The 14,997-nt window shown below is 37.1% G+C and overlaps 1 protein-coding gene across 11 annotated transcripts in view; it reads left to right on the top strand.

The window, feature by feature from the left end:
* NCOA1 (nuclear receptor coactivator 1) overlaps positions 1-14,997 on the top strand; it is a 239,574-nt gene that overhangs the window by 181,822 nt on the left and 42,755 nt on the right. For all 11 annotated transcript variants that reach the window (XM_048222429.2, XM_048222428.2, XM_057309412.1 and 8 more), the window contains 3 exons: positions 2,174-2,321; positions 3,746-5,066; positions 7,972-8,152. In XM_048222429.2, coding sequence (XP_048078386.1) covers positions 2,174-2,321; positions 3,746-5,066; positions 7,972-8,152 — 1,650 coding nt within the window. The remainder of the gene's footprint in view (positions 1-2,173; positions 2,322-3,745; positions 5,067-7,971; positions 8,153-14,997) is intronic.

The raw sequence follows: 14,997 nt of genomic DNA, 5'->3' as shown, positions 1-14,997 counted from the left end.
GAGCAAGAACATAAATTGAAATATAAGCATTTGAGAACACAGCTAAGATCTAAAATCTATCCTTTAAAGAAATGTTATGGTAGTTGATCACAAGTCAATATTAATCTGTTTACATGAGATTCAAGTTGAGGGCCAACCAGCAAGTACTTGCTGGGTGATTTTACATGAAAAGCATCATGCAAGATTCAAGGGGAGTGGAAAACAAGAATGGGACACAGTACTAGCCCTTATGTTTATTTTAGCTGATGAAGAAAAATAAGTGTGTAAAGTTATCTACCTCTTATTTAAAACAACACAGAAGAAATGTTTAGGAAGCAATGAAAAATGAGGTTGGAAATGTAAGTCGAAGGCGGATTGTATATATGTATACTGTACTATCCAGGATGGGAGACACTAGCCACGTGTCGCTATTGAGTAGTTGAAATGTGGTGTGGCTGAGGAAATGAATTTAAAATTTTATCTAATTTTAAATTTAAATAGCCACATGTGGCTGGTGACAGTGCAGCTCAATAGTGAAGAGCCAGTGTTTTCCAGCAGAATGGGGAGACCCTAAAGAGCAATAAACAATGGTGAAGAAAGAGACAAAATGGCATAAGCAAAATAACATGAAATATATCGTATCTTGCCTGGCCCTTTATATAATGTAGCTTTATCATTACCTCAAATTAATAACTTATCTTGAAATGCTACTTTTTTGTTGTAGATGTGTTTTCCAAAATATACTGTTAAAAAGATTTAACAGTTTGGAATCATTAAAATTTTTTAGGGTTATGTTATAGCAAACATTTATTTATATCCTTATACAAAATTATCCATTTCATTTAAGACTCTCTTTCATCAGTTATTATTTCATTAGGTACTAAATTTCTCTGTGTGTTATATCTGGTAAATAAATGTACCAGTGATTTGGCTGAAATTGCCAGATAGGTAAGGAATGTGGTTGGTTGGACATCAGTCTCAATCCTTTCAATTAAGTTTATATTCTAATTTTGCTACTTTAGCTGATTTGTGTATGGTATAGATTTACAACAGATTATCCCCTTTTCAGTATATAAGGTATACCCAAAGCAATAAAAGAGAGTATGTCTTCTCTTTAAAGTAAAATGTAGTTTAAAAAAATATTTATTAATTGGTCATTTTAAGTCTTTTTAACATGTCCTTAAAATGGAATAGAAGGGCTTTCTGAAATGTCTTTGAAAAATAGCACTAACATTTATTACAGGCTAAATTGTAATAGTCATTTGTGGTAGTAATTCTTCTGTTTCCATGAATACGATTTTTAACCTTGATATAGTGAATCTACCTATTACATCTTTATTAAAATACAATTGTTATATTGCTAAAACATCAATGACATTTTCTTACTTAGTAGTCTGGTATAGCCTTTACGTATTCAATAAATACTTACCAATATGGTTAGAATTTTGTCTGCTATTAATAAACCTTTAAGACAAAAGTAAATTATGTTGTTTATATAGTGACTTGACTGCCTTAACCTAGTTTTTGTTTTTTTATATTAGTCATGATTAACTTTATCTTAATTTGCTTACTACACTAAATTCAAACATCAAAAATAATACATATATGTGAATACAGTTTGTCAGATGGGACCTCAGTGATTCACATTCCTGAGTGAAAAATTAAATTTGAATTTCAGTTAAGTGACTTTGCAAAGTAATAAAACCATAGAGGGTGAGTTTTATGATATATGAATTATATCTCAGTAAAGCTGTTAAAAAATCAGCCAGCAAAAAGAAAAAAAACAGACTTATTAGAGATAATTCCAAAAGGGAGAAGGGAGAAGATTACTTCCTGATATTTTTAATGGACACTTAATAAATTTGAAGAACTGTCCCATTTTATGGGAAAGATTAAGGTTGATTTTTTTCCTGGTTTGAAGTTTCTTCATAATTTTAACTTACATGCGGAGGCATTCGTTCGAGTAGTACTGAATTAAAACTTGTCATCGAGTGGTCTATTTCAACCAGAATCATTTCCCCTCCCCCTCAGATATCTGCTTTGTCTGAACTATTCTTCATTTTGAGTCTGAGCAGGCAGCTGTTGGGAGGGCATTTAAAATGAGGTTCAAGGTAGAAATAAAGCTTGGTAACTCTCCTCTGCCCAAAGTGCAAGTGTCAGAATTTTAACTAGGTTTTTCTTTTGTTTGAAACAGTGATGACTCGTGGCACTGCCTCCAGCCCATCCTATAGATTCATATTGAATGATGGGACAATGCTTAGCGCCCACACCAAGTGTAAACTTTGCTACCCTCAAAGTCCAGACATGCAACCTTTCATCATGGGAATTCATATCATCGACAGGTACTACTTATTTGGAGAGCTTCATATGAAATAAGTCAGTTCACATATCTCTTAGAGAAAATTTTTTATACTCTTGATGGCTAGAAAGCAAAAATTCTAAGTTAGGCATTAAGCTAGTGTGATGAGTATATAATCACTATATCCATACTGGGTTTTATAGTTTTTTTGCCTAACAATAGCCTTATTGTTTAAAAAAAAGAAAGAAAGAAAGAAAGAAAGAAAGAAAGAAAGAAAGAAAGGGGAGAAGAAAAGGGAAAAGAAGGGAAAAGAAGGGAAAAAAGAAAAGAAAAAGAAAGAAAAAGAAACACAGGAAAGGTTAGGCTGAAAATACGTGTTTCAGGGGTAAAAACCAAAAAGGTGGCTAAAAATAGCCAACTTTCCGTATGTGAACTTTGGTCTTCTAAAAGATTTCAGAGTTTGTTAATATTGTTATTTTTATTTTTAAAAGTGCTGTATTCTCATTTAGGGCAAACTCTATGGCCCCTGAGTTCAAGTTGACAGTTTCTCAAACTACAAGTCATTAAACTATCAACTTGAGATTTTTGAGTGTCATTGCCTCTAATTTGTTCTCCTCTCTAAATACATTTTACATTGGTATATATGGTAAATTCATGGAACCATTCTTTTATCCTATGAATTATTCAAAACCCTACATTTGCAACTATTTAAAATGTAGCATTAAACAAAAACAAAGACATTTCCCCTCACTTCATCTTTTCCTCATCCGATATATTTGCTTATTGGAACATGGTAATACCAGTCACAAATCTGTTGTCATAATTATGGATTTGAGTAAAGAGCTCGGTGAAAATCTGAATTCAGTATTCTGTTTTTTTCTAATTTTAGTTTAATTTATGCTTGTGAGTGGAATTAGCACAGTTCTTTTTTTCATATTGTGATTTCTCTTTCAAAACATCTGCTATGTCTGCATATCACCCTTTTTAATTTTTACATCAGTGACACAGTATTTTCCTTACCCAGTCTTCCTCTTTGGAGTTGAAATACTTAAAAGCTGTAACAAGGGAGTCATGAATAAAAGACTTTGTAAACAGAGGTGTGGGAAGTTTCTCTTCAACCAAAAATATTATTGTAATGTTAAGTATTTGTATTAAATTTTGAAAAGTTTTAAAGTACATATATTGGATTTTTTCCAAGGCCAAGAAAGATTTCTTTCCCATATAACTGAAACCATTATCAAATTTATGGGACCATGAGCACTGTTTCCTATTAAGTGGTGCTAATATTTCACAGTAGTGCTAACAGTCCACTGTTTTTCCTTAATTTAAAGTCATACAGAAGCTCTTTACGTGATGGCTTGCAATACTAATGAGGTTAATGGTCTTGGTTTATAATATGCATCATAAAAATATTTTAATGGAAACCAGTGAAGATGTTTGAATAATAATGTCTTTTTCCCCCCCCAGGGAACACAGTGGTCTTTCTCCTCAAGATGACACTAATTCTGGAATGTCAATTCCCCGAGTTAACCCCTCCGTCAATTCTAGTATCTCGCCAGCTCATGGTGTGGCCCGTTCATCCACATTGCCACCATCCAGCAACAACATGGTATCCCCCAGAGTAAACCGCCAACAGAGCTCAGACCTCCATAGCAGCAGTCATAGTAATTCTAGCAACAGCCAAGGGAGTTTTGGATGCTCACCTGGAAATCAGATTGTAGCCAGTGTTGCCTTAAACCAGGGACAGGCCAGTTCCCAGAGCACTAACCCCTCTTTAAACCTCAATAATTCTCCTATGGAAGGTACAGGAATATCTCTCGCACAGTTCATGTCTCCGAGGAGACAAGTTAGTTCTGGATTAGCACCAAGGCCCAGGATGCCAAACAATTCGTTCCCTCCTAATATTCCAACATTAAGCTCCCCCGTTGGCATGACAGGTACTGCCTGTAATAATAGTAACCGCTCTTATTCAAACATCCCAGTACCATCTTTACAGAGCATGAATGAAGGACCCAATAACTCCGTTGGCTTCTCCTCCAGTTCTCCCGTCCTCAGGCAGATGAGCTCACAGAATTCACCTAGCAGATTAAATATACAACCAGCAAAAGCTGAGTCCAAAGATAACAAAGAGATTGCATCCATTTTAAATGAAATGATTCAGTCTGACAACAGCTCTAGTGATGGCAAACCTCTGGATTCTGGGCTTCTGCATAACAATGACAGACTCTCAGATGGAGACAATAAATACTCTCAAACCAGTCACAAACTCGTGCAGCTTCTGACAACCACTGCAGAGCAGCAGTTACGGCACGCTGATATAGACACAAGTTGCAAAGAGGTACTGTCTTGCTCAGGCACTTCCAGCTCTGCCTCTGCTAACTCTTCAAGCGGTTCTTGCCCCTCCTCTCATAGCTCGCTGACAGAGCGGCACAAAATTCTGCACCGGCTCCTACAGGAGGGTAGCCCCTCGGATATCACCACTTTGTCTGTTGAGCCTGATAAAAAGGACAGTGCATCTACTTCTGTATCGGTGACTGGACAGGTACAGGGGAACTCGAGTGTAAAACTAGAACTGGAGGCTTCAAAGAAAAAAGAATCAAAAGACCATCAGCTCCTACGATATCTTTTAGATAAAGATGAGAAAGATTTAAGATCAACTCCGAACCTGAGCCTGGATGATGTAAAGGTGAAAGTGGAAAAGAAAGAACAGATGGATCCTTGTAACACAAACCCAACTCCAATGACCAAACCTGCTCCTGAAGAAATTAAACTGGAGTCCCAGAGTCAGGTAGGTAATCCCTCGCTTCATAGAATGAACATTCAGAGTTACTTTTTCCTTTTCATGTATTTCACTCCAACCATAAACCAGCTTTGGATTCAGGCTATGTTTTGTCTGACCCAGTGGGCGTGGATTAAAAGGTTAGTATCAGTGTTGAAACATTACGGGATACCCTCAGAGAAAACAGTTGCAAAATCACAGGATGTCCACTTTGGAACTTTGGAGGGCTACAGTTTGAATGTGGTGTTCTAAGCAAGTGGAGATTTGCTTCTTTATATAAAATCAGTTCACAGCTTTGGAGATTTTTAAACATACCTCTCCTGCCCCCCCCCCCCCCGCCAAACCCCACCTGTTGAATCCAACTCTGTGAAAATAGGACCCAGAAATCTGTATTTTTAAGAAGCTCCCCAGAGAACTCCGATGTATAGCTAAATTTGGGAAGTTCTGATGTAAATGAAATGGGAGAAAAGTGTGAGGAGGTAGGCAAGACTGCCTAGTCTGGCTTTCTTTGCTATGTAGTTTCCCTTGAAGCATTTTCTAAGGCTGTTTTTCTTCTCATCTGATTCTAAGCACCTTCAGTCTTTATCAGAATAGGGACTTTGAGTATTCTAGGACTTTGAGTATTCTGAAACAGAAGTAAACATAAATAAACCTTTGCATAAATTGTTACAGATTAGGAATCTCTATGTTTAGGCTGAGGTGGAGGGGTGGAGTGAAATTAACAAGCACTTCATTTATTGAATAATTGCTGTGGACCCTGTGAAGGAATTTAAGAAAAACAGAAAATATAGTCTCTCCCCCCCTAGGAGCTTACAAATTATTTAGAAAGAATATAGACAAGTATAAGATAGCTGGAAATGTATTTACAAAGCAGCTTATCAGTGAGACTTTCCATTGTGAAACAGGATTCACACTTAGTGTGCATAGGTCCTTCATTTATTGAGCTAGCTTTATGTTCTACCCTCGTCTCACAGAAATATCTCTCTTCCCTCAGGCATACTGCATTCTAGGCACATGGAAGTCCTTGCCATTCCTGGGATAAGCCATGTCTCTTCTAAGCATCTTCTGCCTTGCTCTCCTTTCTATGTCTGCTGAACTTCTCCTCATCCTTCACAAACCAGTTCAGACATCATCTCTGTAAAGCCTTCCCCACTAGCCCTCATTAGGCATTTCTTTCCTTTCTGCATTCATAAAGCTCCATATTGTCTCTATTTACTATTTGTAATAACACTATTTTGGTTATTTCTATATGTGTGTGCGCTTTGAGGATAAGGCTATCTCTCATGTTTCTTGGTACAAGTAAACTAATACTGTGTTTTTAAGCTGAAAAAACACTTTAAATATTAACTACTTTAAAACTCTCACTCTTTAAAATTAACTTAAAGTGACAGCTATATAAAATAATGCCATTGTGTGCAATCCTGGTACATCTGTTTTGGTTTACATGTGCATACATTTGTGCTAAGTTTATACATACGAGTGGAATTGCAGAATCATAAGATATGTGTATGTTCATCTTTAATTGATAACACCAGTTTTCTAGTGTGTACAAAGAATTCCCTCTAGTTGTTCCGTGTTGTTGCTAATACTTGGTATTGTCAGCCTTTCAAATTTTAGCCATTCTGGGGTCTGTGTAGTGGTACATAGTAGTTTCAGTTTGCATTTCCCTAGTAAATGTCTATGGTCATTTGAATATCTTCTTTTGTGAACTGCCTATTCAAGTGTCTCGCCCATTTTCCCAATATGTTGTCTTTTTCTTATTGACTTGTAAGAATTTTTTACATATTTTGGATGAGTCCTTTATTGGTTATTTACTTGCAGACATCTTCTCTATGCTTTGCCTTGCCTTTTCTTTTTTTTTAATGGTACTTTTGATGAAGTGAAGTTCCTCATTGTACTGTAGTCCAATTTGTCAGTTTTTTCCTTTATGACTTTTTTGCACATGTATAACAAAAGATCTGTTCAAAAATGTTCATAATAGCTTTATTTGTATTAGCCCCAAACTGGAAACACCCCCAAATCCATCACAGTAGAATGGATAAATATATTGTTGTATGTTCATACAGTGGGTTGCTATTCCACAGTGAAAACAAATTAACTACTGCTTGTGACAAGGTCCTGAACTTCAGAAATGTAATGTTAAGTGAAAGGAGTCAGACATTTAAAATAGATAGATAGATAGATAGATAGATAGATAGATAGAGATAGAGATATCTCGTTCTATTTAGACAGTCTAGAAACATAAATTTTAGTTGAATTAAATAGTGAAACCCAAACAGATAGAGATTTTATGTTGATCTCAAAGTAATCATAGTAGAATAATATTGTGAAATAAAGGCCAGTTTTCTCCTATGCATAACCTTAGACAGATGTAGGGATACCGTGTCTAGTCTAGAAGATATGTTTCTTATTTTATTAAATCCTCAAGTGGGACGTGACCTTCCTGGGATCTTTGAAGCTGGTATACTAGTTATTAAAAAGTTTCCCAAACTTTTTTAAATTATAAAGTTACATCAGTGTAAGTTTATTTTTCATTCCATCATAAAGTAAGTCATTTCACAAGGTTTTTAGAAATATGACAAAAAATCATCCATGATCAGTGTAACACAATATTCTTGACACTTCTTACCAGTCCAATCTTTTTCCAATGCTTAAATTTTATGCCAAAATATAGTAGGCAAATATTATGTCTATATTATCTTATATCCTCCAGTATATTAATATCGTAAGCATCCAAACTGTTTTCCAGTAGCTCACATAATTTCAGTGAGGCCTCAATCTTTAATTATTTCTTCTTTCTTCATTTTCTCATAGTCACACTTAACTCATAGAGTGTAAAGGAACAACTTGTTTTCTGCATTGATTCAGGTAAAGTATAGAATATATTTCCTCTAACTTTGGTTTCCGTTCTTAGTTTACAGCTGACCTTGACCAGTTTGATCAGTTACTACCCACGCTGGAGAAGGCAGCCCAGTTGCCAGGCTTATGCGAGCCAGAGAGGATGGATGGTGCGGTCACCAATGTAACCATCAAATCGGAGACCCTGCCAGCTTCACTTCAATCCACCACTGCCAGACCCACTTCCAGGATGAATAGTATGTGTTGGGAGAAAAACCTCATTTTAAATGTCTAATGATAATGTGGATTAGTGCTTTGTTTCTTAACATTCCTGCACAGACCATTAATTTGTTGAGAGTGAACTATTTTTGCATTGATGCCACTGTAAATAATGTACAGTTACTTTTATACATATGAACTTCACTCATCATATGTATCTTAAATTATAGTATAACATCTGTCTTTCTGTAATTAATGTTAAAGTGAATAGTTGATGTTAGGGAGAGCAATTTTGTGTTCTTACCCAAAACATTCCATAGCAGTACTTCAAAAATACAGTATTGGTCAGATTATATTACCCAAATTGTCTTCCTTGAATGCTAGTCCTATGAATTGGAAAAAAGGGATTTTGTGCTAAAATCCACTGGGTAAATGCTACATAGCACATATACCAGTCTCCTATTTAAATCCACAGTGTATATTAAAAGTTTTAAGAAGTCCTGTGTTAAAGATACCAGTTTAGATTTCTGTAACCCAGCATTTACCATACTTTCTTGATTATGGAATTCTTTTCTCAAGTCATGTTATCCCATGGAGCACCATTTAGGAGACAACTGTGTTGAAATGGGTCACTGCTGCTCTAGCCTAAAGAGACAGTTCGATAGTATAATACTTCATGAAGACTGGACTGTCAAGTTTTTTTCATCTGTCACATTTTAAAGTTGAAAATAACAGTGGTGGTAATTCCATTGTGTAACCTTGAAACCAAGGGAAACTAAGCAACTCACTTTCAAAATTTGCCCATGTTTCCGATCTTAGTCTTGTCCCTCTTTCTGACAGGATCAGATGTGGGACTCATTTATTTCAGTCTTACTGCAGCTTTTAGCTGTCATGACACAATTCCTGCAAGTTTGCCAAGATTTCCAGGAAGCTGGGAAAAAAGGTCTTGAGTCATTTCTGACATTTTTGGAAGCAGTCTTTCAGCTGACCAGAGCACTAGGTATGAGCAGGAGCCCAGGTTCAAGTCTCACATTCAAGTCTCACATTTATTAACAGTGTTACTTTGGGCACATGAATTCCCTGAGCTTTATTCTCTTTATCTGCAAAAGGAGAATTAGATGAAATGATTCCAAAATTCTCTTCTAATTGGAACTGAGAGGCTCCAGACTTTGGGATAGCAGGACACAGTTGGGGAAACAAGGTGAAAGGCTAAAAGGCAATGAAATGAAGTCAGAATATCGAGTGGTTTGATCCTGGATCCCCATGCAGTATGGGAGCCTGGGGTATTTATCTCAGGGGAACCGAATGGCCAGAAAGAAGATGTCTGAATATGAGTGTGTAAGGGGAGCTCCCTAAAGTGCTAAGGTCACCCTGCCATCTAATCATCCAACAGAAGGCTCCCAGAAGACACAAGCCTCACACTCAGCTCTCACAGTCGGTGTTTTAGAACACTGAACAGACACAGAGATCACCAGGACTTTGAGCAAAGTCTGCAACTTAAAAGAGAGTAAAAGAAACAAAAAGAGGATGCAATAAAGCTATATAACGAGTGCATGGACTAAAAAGAAAAACAAAACCTGAAATTTTTGAAAAGATATTTTATCCATATGGGAAGAAAAAAAGGGACAAAGAATAAGAAAATAATCTTTGGAAATTAGATATCCAACATTTTAAAATTTCAAGAGAAATGGTAGAAGACAAGACTGAGAAAAACTTTCAGAAAGAACAAAAAGACCCCCCCCAAAAAAAAAAAAGTAGAAAGTTGGGAAGAAAAACGTTAAGATTGACCTAGGAGGGCCAATAATGATGGATAAGAATCAATCAAACAATGAGAAGGGGAAAAAGGGAAGAGAAGATATTTTCAAACAAACAAACAAAAAATCAAGAATGTTCTAGAACCAAAGGACATAATTCTTCATATCTCAGTGGCTCAACAAGTATCCAACACATACATACAAAAAAGACCTGTACCAAAACTTATCATCATGTAATTCTGGAATACACCAGAGAGAAAGATTCTAAAAGCTTTCAGAGAAAAGATATGAATTGCATGCAGTGAGTCCTAATTACCCAAACCTGGAAGCTATCAAGCCATGAAAAGACATGGAAAAACTTTAAGTGCATATTGCTGAGTGAAAGAAGCCAATCTGAAAAGCCTGTGTACTGTATGATTCCAACTATGAAGCATTCTGGAAAAGGCAAAACTATGGGGACAATAAAGAGATAAGTGATTGACAGGGATTCATTGTTAGTGGTTGTCAGAGGGAGGGATAAATGGGTGGAGTATGGGGCATTTTTAGAGCAGTGAAATTGTTCTGTATGATACTGTAATGGTGGATACATGTTGTTACACATTTGTCAAAATCTATAGAACATACAACACAAAGAGTGAACCCTGTAGACTATACATTTTAGTTAATGAATATGTATCAATATTAACTCATCAGTTCTAACAAATGTAGTACGTTAATGCAAAATGTTAATATTAGAAGAAACAGCCCAATCTGAAAAAATAGGCAAAGGATTTGAAAAGACACTTCATAAATGAAGATTGAAAATAGCCAATAAGCACATGAAAACATGGTCAATATCTTTAATCATCAAGGAAATGGGTATTAAAACTATAATGTAGTTCTACTACACATCCACTGAAATACCCCAGATTTTCAAAACTGACAGTACCAAATGGTGATGTCAAAGATGTGGAGCACCTTGAACTTTGGCATTGCTTTTGGATATATAAAATGGTAAAATTGTTCAGCAGTTTCTCATCAAGTCAAGCATACATTACCATGTGACCCAGCAATCCAACTCATAGGTATTTAACAAAGAGAAATGAAAGCATGTGCTCATCAAAAAGACTTGACCACAAATGTTCCTACAGCTTTATTCATGATAGCCTCAAACTGGAAATAGTCTAAATGTCCATCAACAAAGAAATGGTACATTTATAAAATGAAATACTGCTCAGCAGTGAAAAGGAAGAAACTAGTGGTACCTGGCATGAATTATTCTCAAAAACATGCTGAGTGAGAAGAGTCTGGATCGTTGGTTACCAGTGTGGGGTTGAGGTAGAGAAGATCGACAGCCTGAAGGAACTTTTAGACATGACAAAAATATTCTATTTACTTTATTGAGATGGAAGGTTATGGGTTTATATCTTTGTCAAAATTTATTAAACTGTACATTTAAAATGGGTGCATGTTATTATATATAAATTAGACCTCAATCAAATGTACTTCAGAAATATCTGAGGTTAGTAATTTCTAACCTATAATTAGCCATCCAAATTTCCAGTAGTTGTAAAGTGGAAAAAAGACATTTTCAGATCTAAAACAGCTCAAATATTTGCATGGTATAGTCATTTTTCTAGTGAAGGTCCTTAGAGATGTACTCAACAAGACAGGGAGGAAACCAAAAGAGAGAAAGATACAAGGTCCATGGGAAACAGCGGATCTGAAAGGAAATCCGGGAATGATAGCTGATCAATTAGATTAAGGAACAACCAATACAGACTGGAATCTGAATCTTCTGGAAAGGAGGCTTCTAGGGGAGAAATGAGATTGATCTCTTTGAGTTTATAGAGAAGGTTACTGATAGATTTACGTCAACAATGTTGAAGCATCTGAAAGATTCCCCTAGAAAAGCAAGGCAGATGAAAAAACAAGACAGTCGCTAACTCCAGGAAAAAGAAAGCATGGTACAAGAAAGGAGATTTGAACATAGTGCACAATGTAATTTTGTAATGAGTAATATTTGCATAATCATAAGAATCTAAGTATTAACTTTTTATTTTATAAAAAAACTGTGATCTGTTAGGGAAAAGAGGTAGTAGGAAAGGTAGGTGTGGGAAAATTAAGACATTATCTATCACAATGGAAGGTCAGTAATCTCAAACTGAGCCATCAAGGAATAGCAGCATATGCCTATTTAGACATAAATAGGCATATGCCAAAGAAGACAGCTACACAAGTTGAGAATGGCTGCCTCCATTAAAAGGGAAATAACCAAAGGATTAAAAGGGGTAAAGCTTAAAGTTGCTTTTATTTGTAATGGTCCTTTTGGTCTTGACTCTAAAAATTATGTGCATGTATTAATTTGATTAAAAAGTTAATACAAAAAAGAAAGGATTTTCTAGCTCTGCAGGCCTGTGAAAACAGAGTATTTTTCCTTCATAGTCTGTCCTGAGGCAAATAGCTCTTGCTTCTCTCTTGAGATTTCCTCCCCTGAATATAGCTCCATGTATAAAAGTATATAAATAGGCCAGAGTCTGTTAAACCTTGTGCTATAGTGTTGGAAAAGGCCAAAAGCATAGAAGGGGAAGATCCTGAGGTAAAGGAGGGTGAGGAGGATAGATGCAGACAGCCAGCCTACAATGTGGAATTCCATATAGACGGGAAAGAAAGTAAGATTTCAGGGGGCATAAGGCTCAGGAAACAAGTTGGGCAGAATAAAGGAAAAGAGTAAAGGATTGGTGAAGGAAAAAGAAGTTGGGACAAAAATATGATAACGTATCCAGTAAAGAAGAGAATAACCTCTAATTCTCTGTCTCCTCTAGTCTCTATGCTCGCCACCGCTACCTTTTACTAGAACCAGAGTCCATCACTGAGTGGCTGATTTCATGTCTTGACCTGTGCCCATCTGGGAAAATCAAACATCTTTCCTTAGTCTTGAGTCTTAAGCTGAACTGTGTCAAGTACAAATGCCTAGAGTAGGACAGAGTTTAGTCACCGTCGTATAGTCACCACCTGAGGTACACCAGTCAGAGCTTCTGCCATGGCACTCATCTTTTCTCTTACCTTTTCTTTTCCTTGCCCTTTTGCACTGTATTTTGAGAAAATCTCTGGGCCACATTTTCCAGATCAAAACTGAATCTTCAATCATATCCATTCTGCCTTCCAGTTCCATCTATTGAGTTCTTTTAATTGCAGCTTTTGTGTGTTTATTTTATTTTTAATTTTTTTATAATATTTTTTATTATGTTATGTTAGTCACCATACAGTATCCTTAGTTTTTGTTGTAATGTTCCATGATTCATTATTTGTGTATAACACCCAGTGCTCCATGCAATATGTGCCCTCCTTAATACCCATCACCGGCCCAGCCCAATCCCCCACCCCCCTCCCCTCTGAAGCCCTCAGTTTGTTTCCCAGAGTCCACAGTCTCTCATGGTTCATTCCCCCTTCTGTTTACCCCCCCTTCATTCTTCCCTTCCTTCTCCCCTCCGATCTTCCCATTTCTTATGTTCCATAAATGAGTGAAACCATGTGATAATTGTCTTTGTCTGCTTGTCTTATTTCACTTAGCATAATCTCCTCCAGGACAGGACTGGAGGAGATTATGCTATCGTGTGTTTAATTTCTAGAAATTATGTTTCTTCTCACAAGAATCCATTACGTTCTGTGGGTATGAGAACCCTTGTGATCTGTGTGATGATACATTTATTATACTTGCTCTAGGCCTTGTCCATTTTCTGTAAGAATCTATTTTTCTCTGAAGTTATTTTCTTTGTTAAATTTGCTCTCTTTCCTGCCATTGACTTTTCTTGCATGTCTAGTGCATTTACACTGTCTGTCCATGTACACTGACCAAGGCTGAGAATGAACAATCTTGGTAGCTAGAGTGTGTCTTTAGCGAAAGTGAGAAACCTTCTTGCTCTGGCAGCGAATGGAGGTTCTGATTATAGAAGCCCTGTTTCTGTGTTGCTGTTGTGAGAGAGTGGGGCTTGGTGATGGGGAAATCCTCGTGGCAGCCCAAGCACCCACTCTGGGAGATTCCCTGGGCAGAACTCCCACCTCAAGTCATGCTCTTACCTCTTTAATCCCAGGGGCAGATGCCAGAGTCGTCTGCATGTGGGGCGGAGCTTGCTGCAGCTGTTCAGTGGCCCGGTTGCCTGTGGCCTGTTTCTGTACCCGCTCCAGTGACCTCTGAGCTTGGAGTTGTTCTGGGCTTCTTTTTGGAAAACTCCCCTTCTTGGAGAATCTTCTCTTTGTCTTGTTGTTTTTTAGTTTCGTTGAAGTCTTACCATTGGTTTGTTCCCTCTGTTTTGTCTTTCAGAAACTCGTCATCGTTTGAGTCAGCTGCCATAATACTTCTTTTGCCTTTCCTTCAGCTGGAGATTTATTTTTTCCCTTTTTATTTCTTTTGTTATTTCAGAGATAATTTTGGAGGGAAAATAACATAGAAGGGATAAATCTGCCACATTGAACCGGCACATTTCCTTAGGTCTATTTACATATGAGAAAATGAAGGACCAGAGAATGAAAAGGAAAAAAAAAAATACAAAAACTTGCCTGAAGTTTTCCACTTAGTACATGCAGAATCGGGATTTAAATCTCAGTCCGCCTGGTTTCAAAACATCCTGTTGATATGCACACCACACACCCATGCAGTGTGACCAAGTGATTTAAATAATTTTGTTAGAAATGTACTACCAGAGCACATCAAGAGACAATTTAGGAGGGTATTATTGGTCAAACTATGTACAGTGTGCCTCTTTGGCAGTACCCTCAAAACCTCTGCTATGTCCTTTTTTTTTTTTTAAGATTTTTTATTTATTTATTCGACAGAGACAGCCAGCGAGAGAGGGAACACAAGCAGGGGGAGTGGGAGAGGAAGAAGCAGGCTCCCAGTGGAGCAGGGAGCCCAGTGCGGGACTCAATCCCAGGACCCTAGGATCCTGACCTGAGCTGAAGGCAGACGGTTGATGACTGAGCCACCCAGGCGCCCCAAGATTGTACCTCTTAATCCCCTTCACCTATTTGGTCCATCCCCCACTCCCCTCTCTGCTTGCAACCATCAGTTTGTCATCTATATCTATGGTGGTGGTGGTGGTGGTTGTTGTATTAAGATTTTATTTATTTATTTGACAGAGCCAGCCAAT

The sequence above is a fragment of the Ursus arctos genome, unplaced genomic scaffold, assembly GCF_023065955.2.
Source record: "Ursus arctos isolate Adak ecotype North America unplaced genomic scaffold, UrsArc2.0 scaffold_8, whole genome shotgun sequence".
Classification (NCBI taxonomy): domain Eukaryota; kingdom Metazoa; phylum Chordata; class Mammalia; order Carnivora; family Ursidae; genus Ursus; species Ursus arctos.
This window is presented reverse-complemented; position numbering and strand designations above follow the sequence as displayed.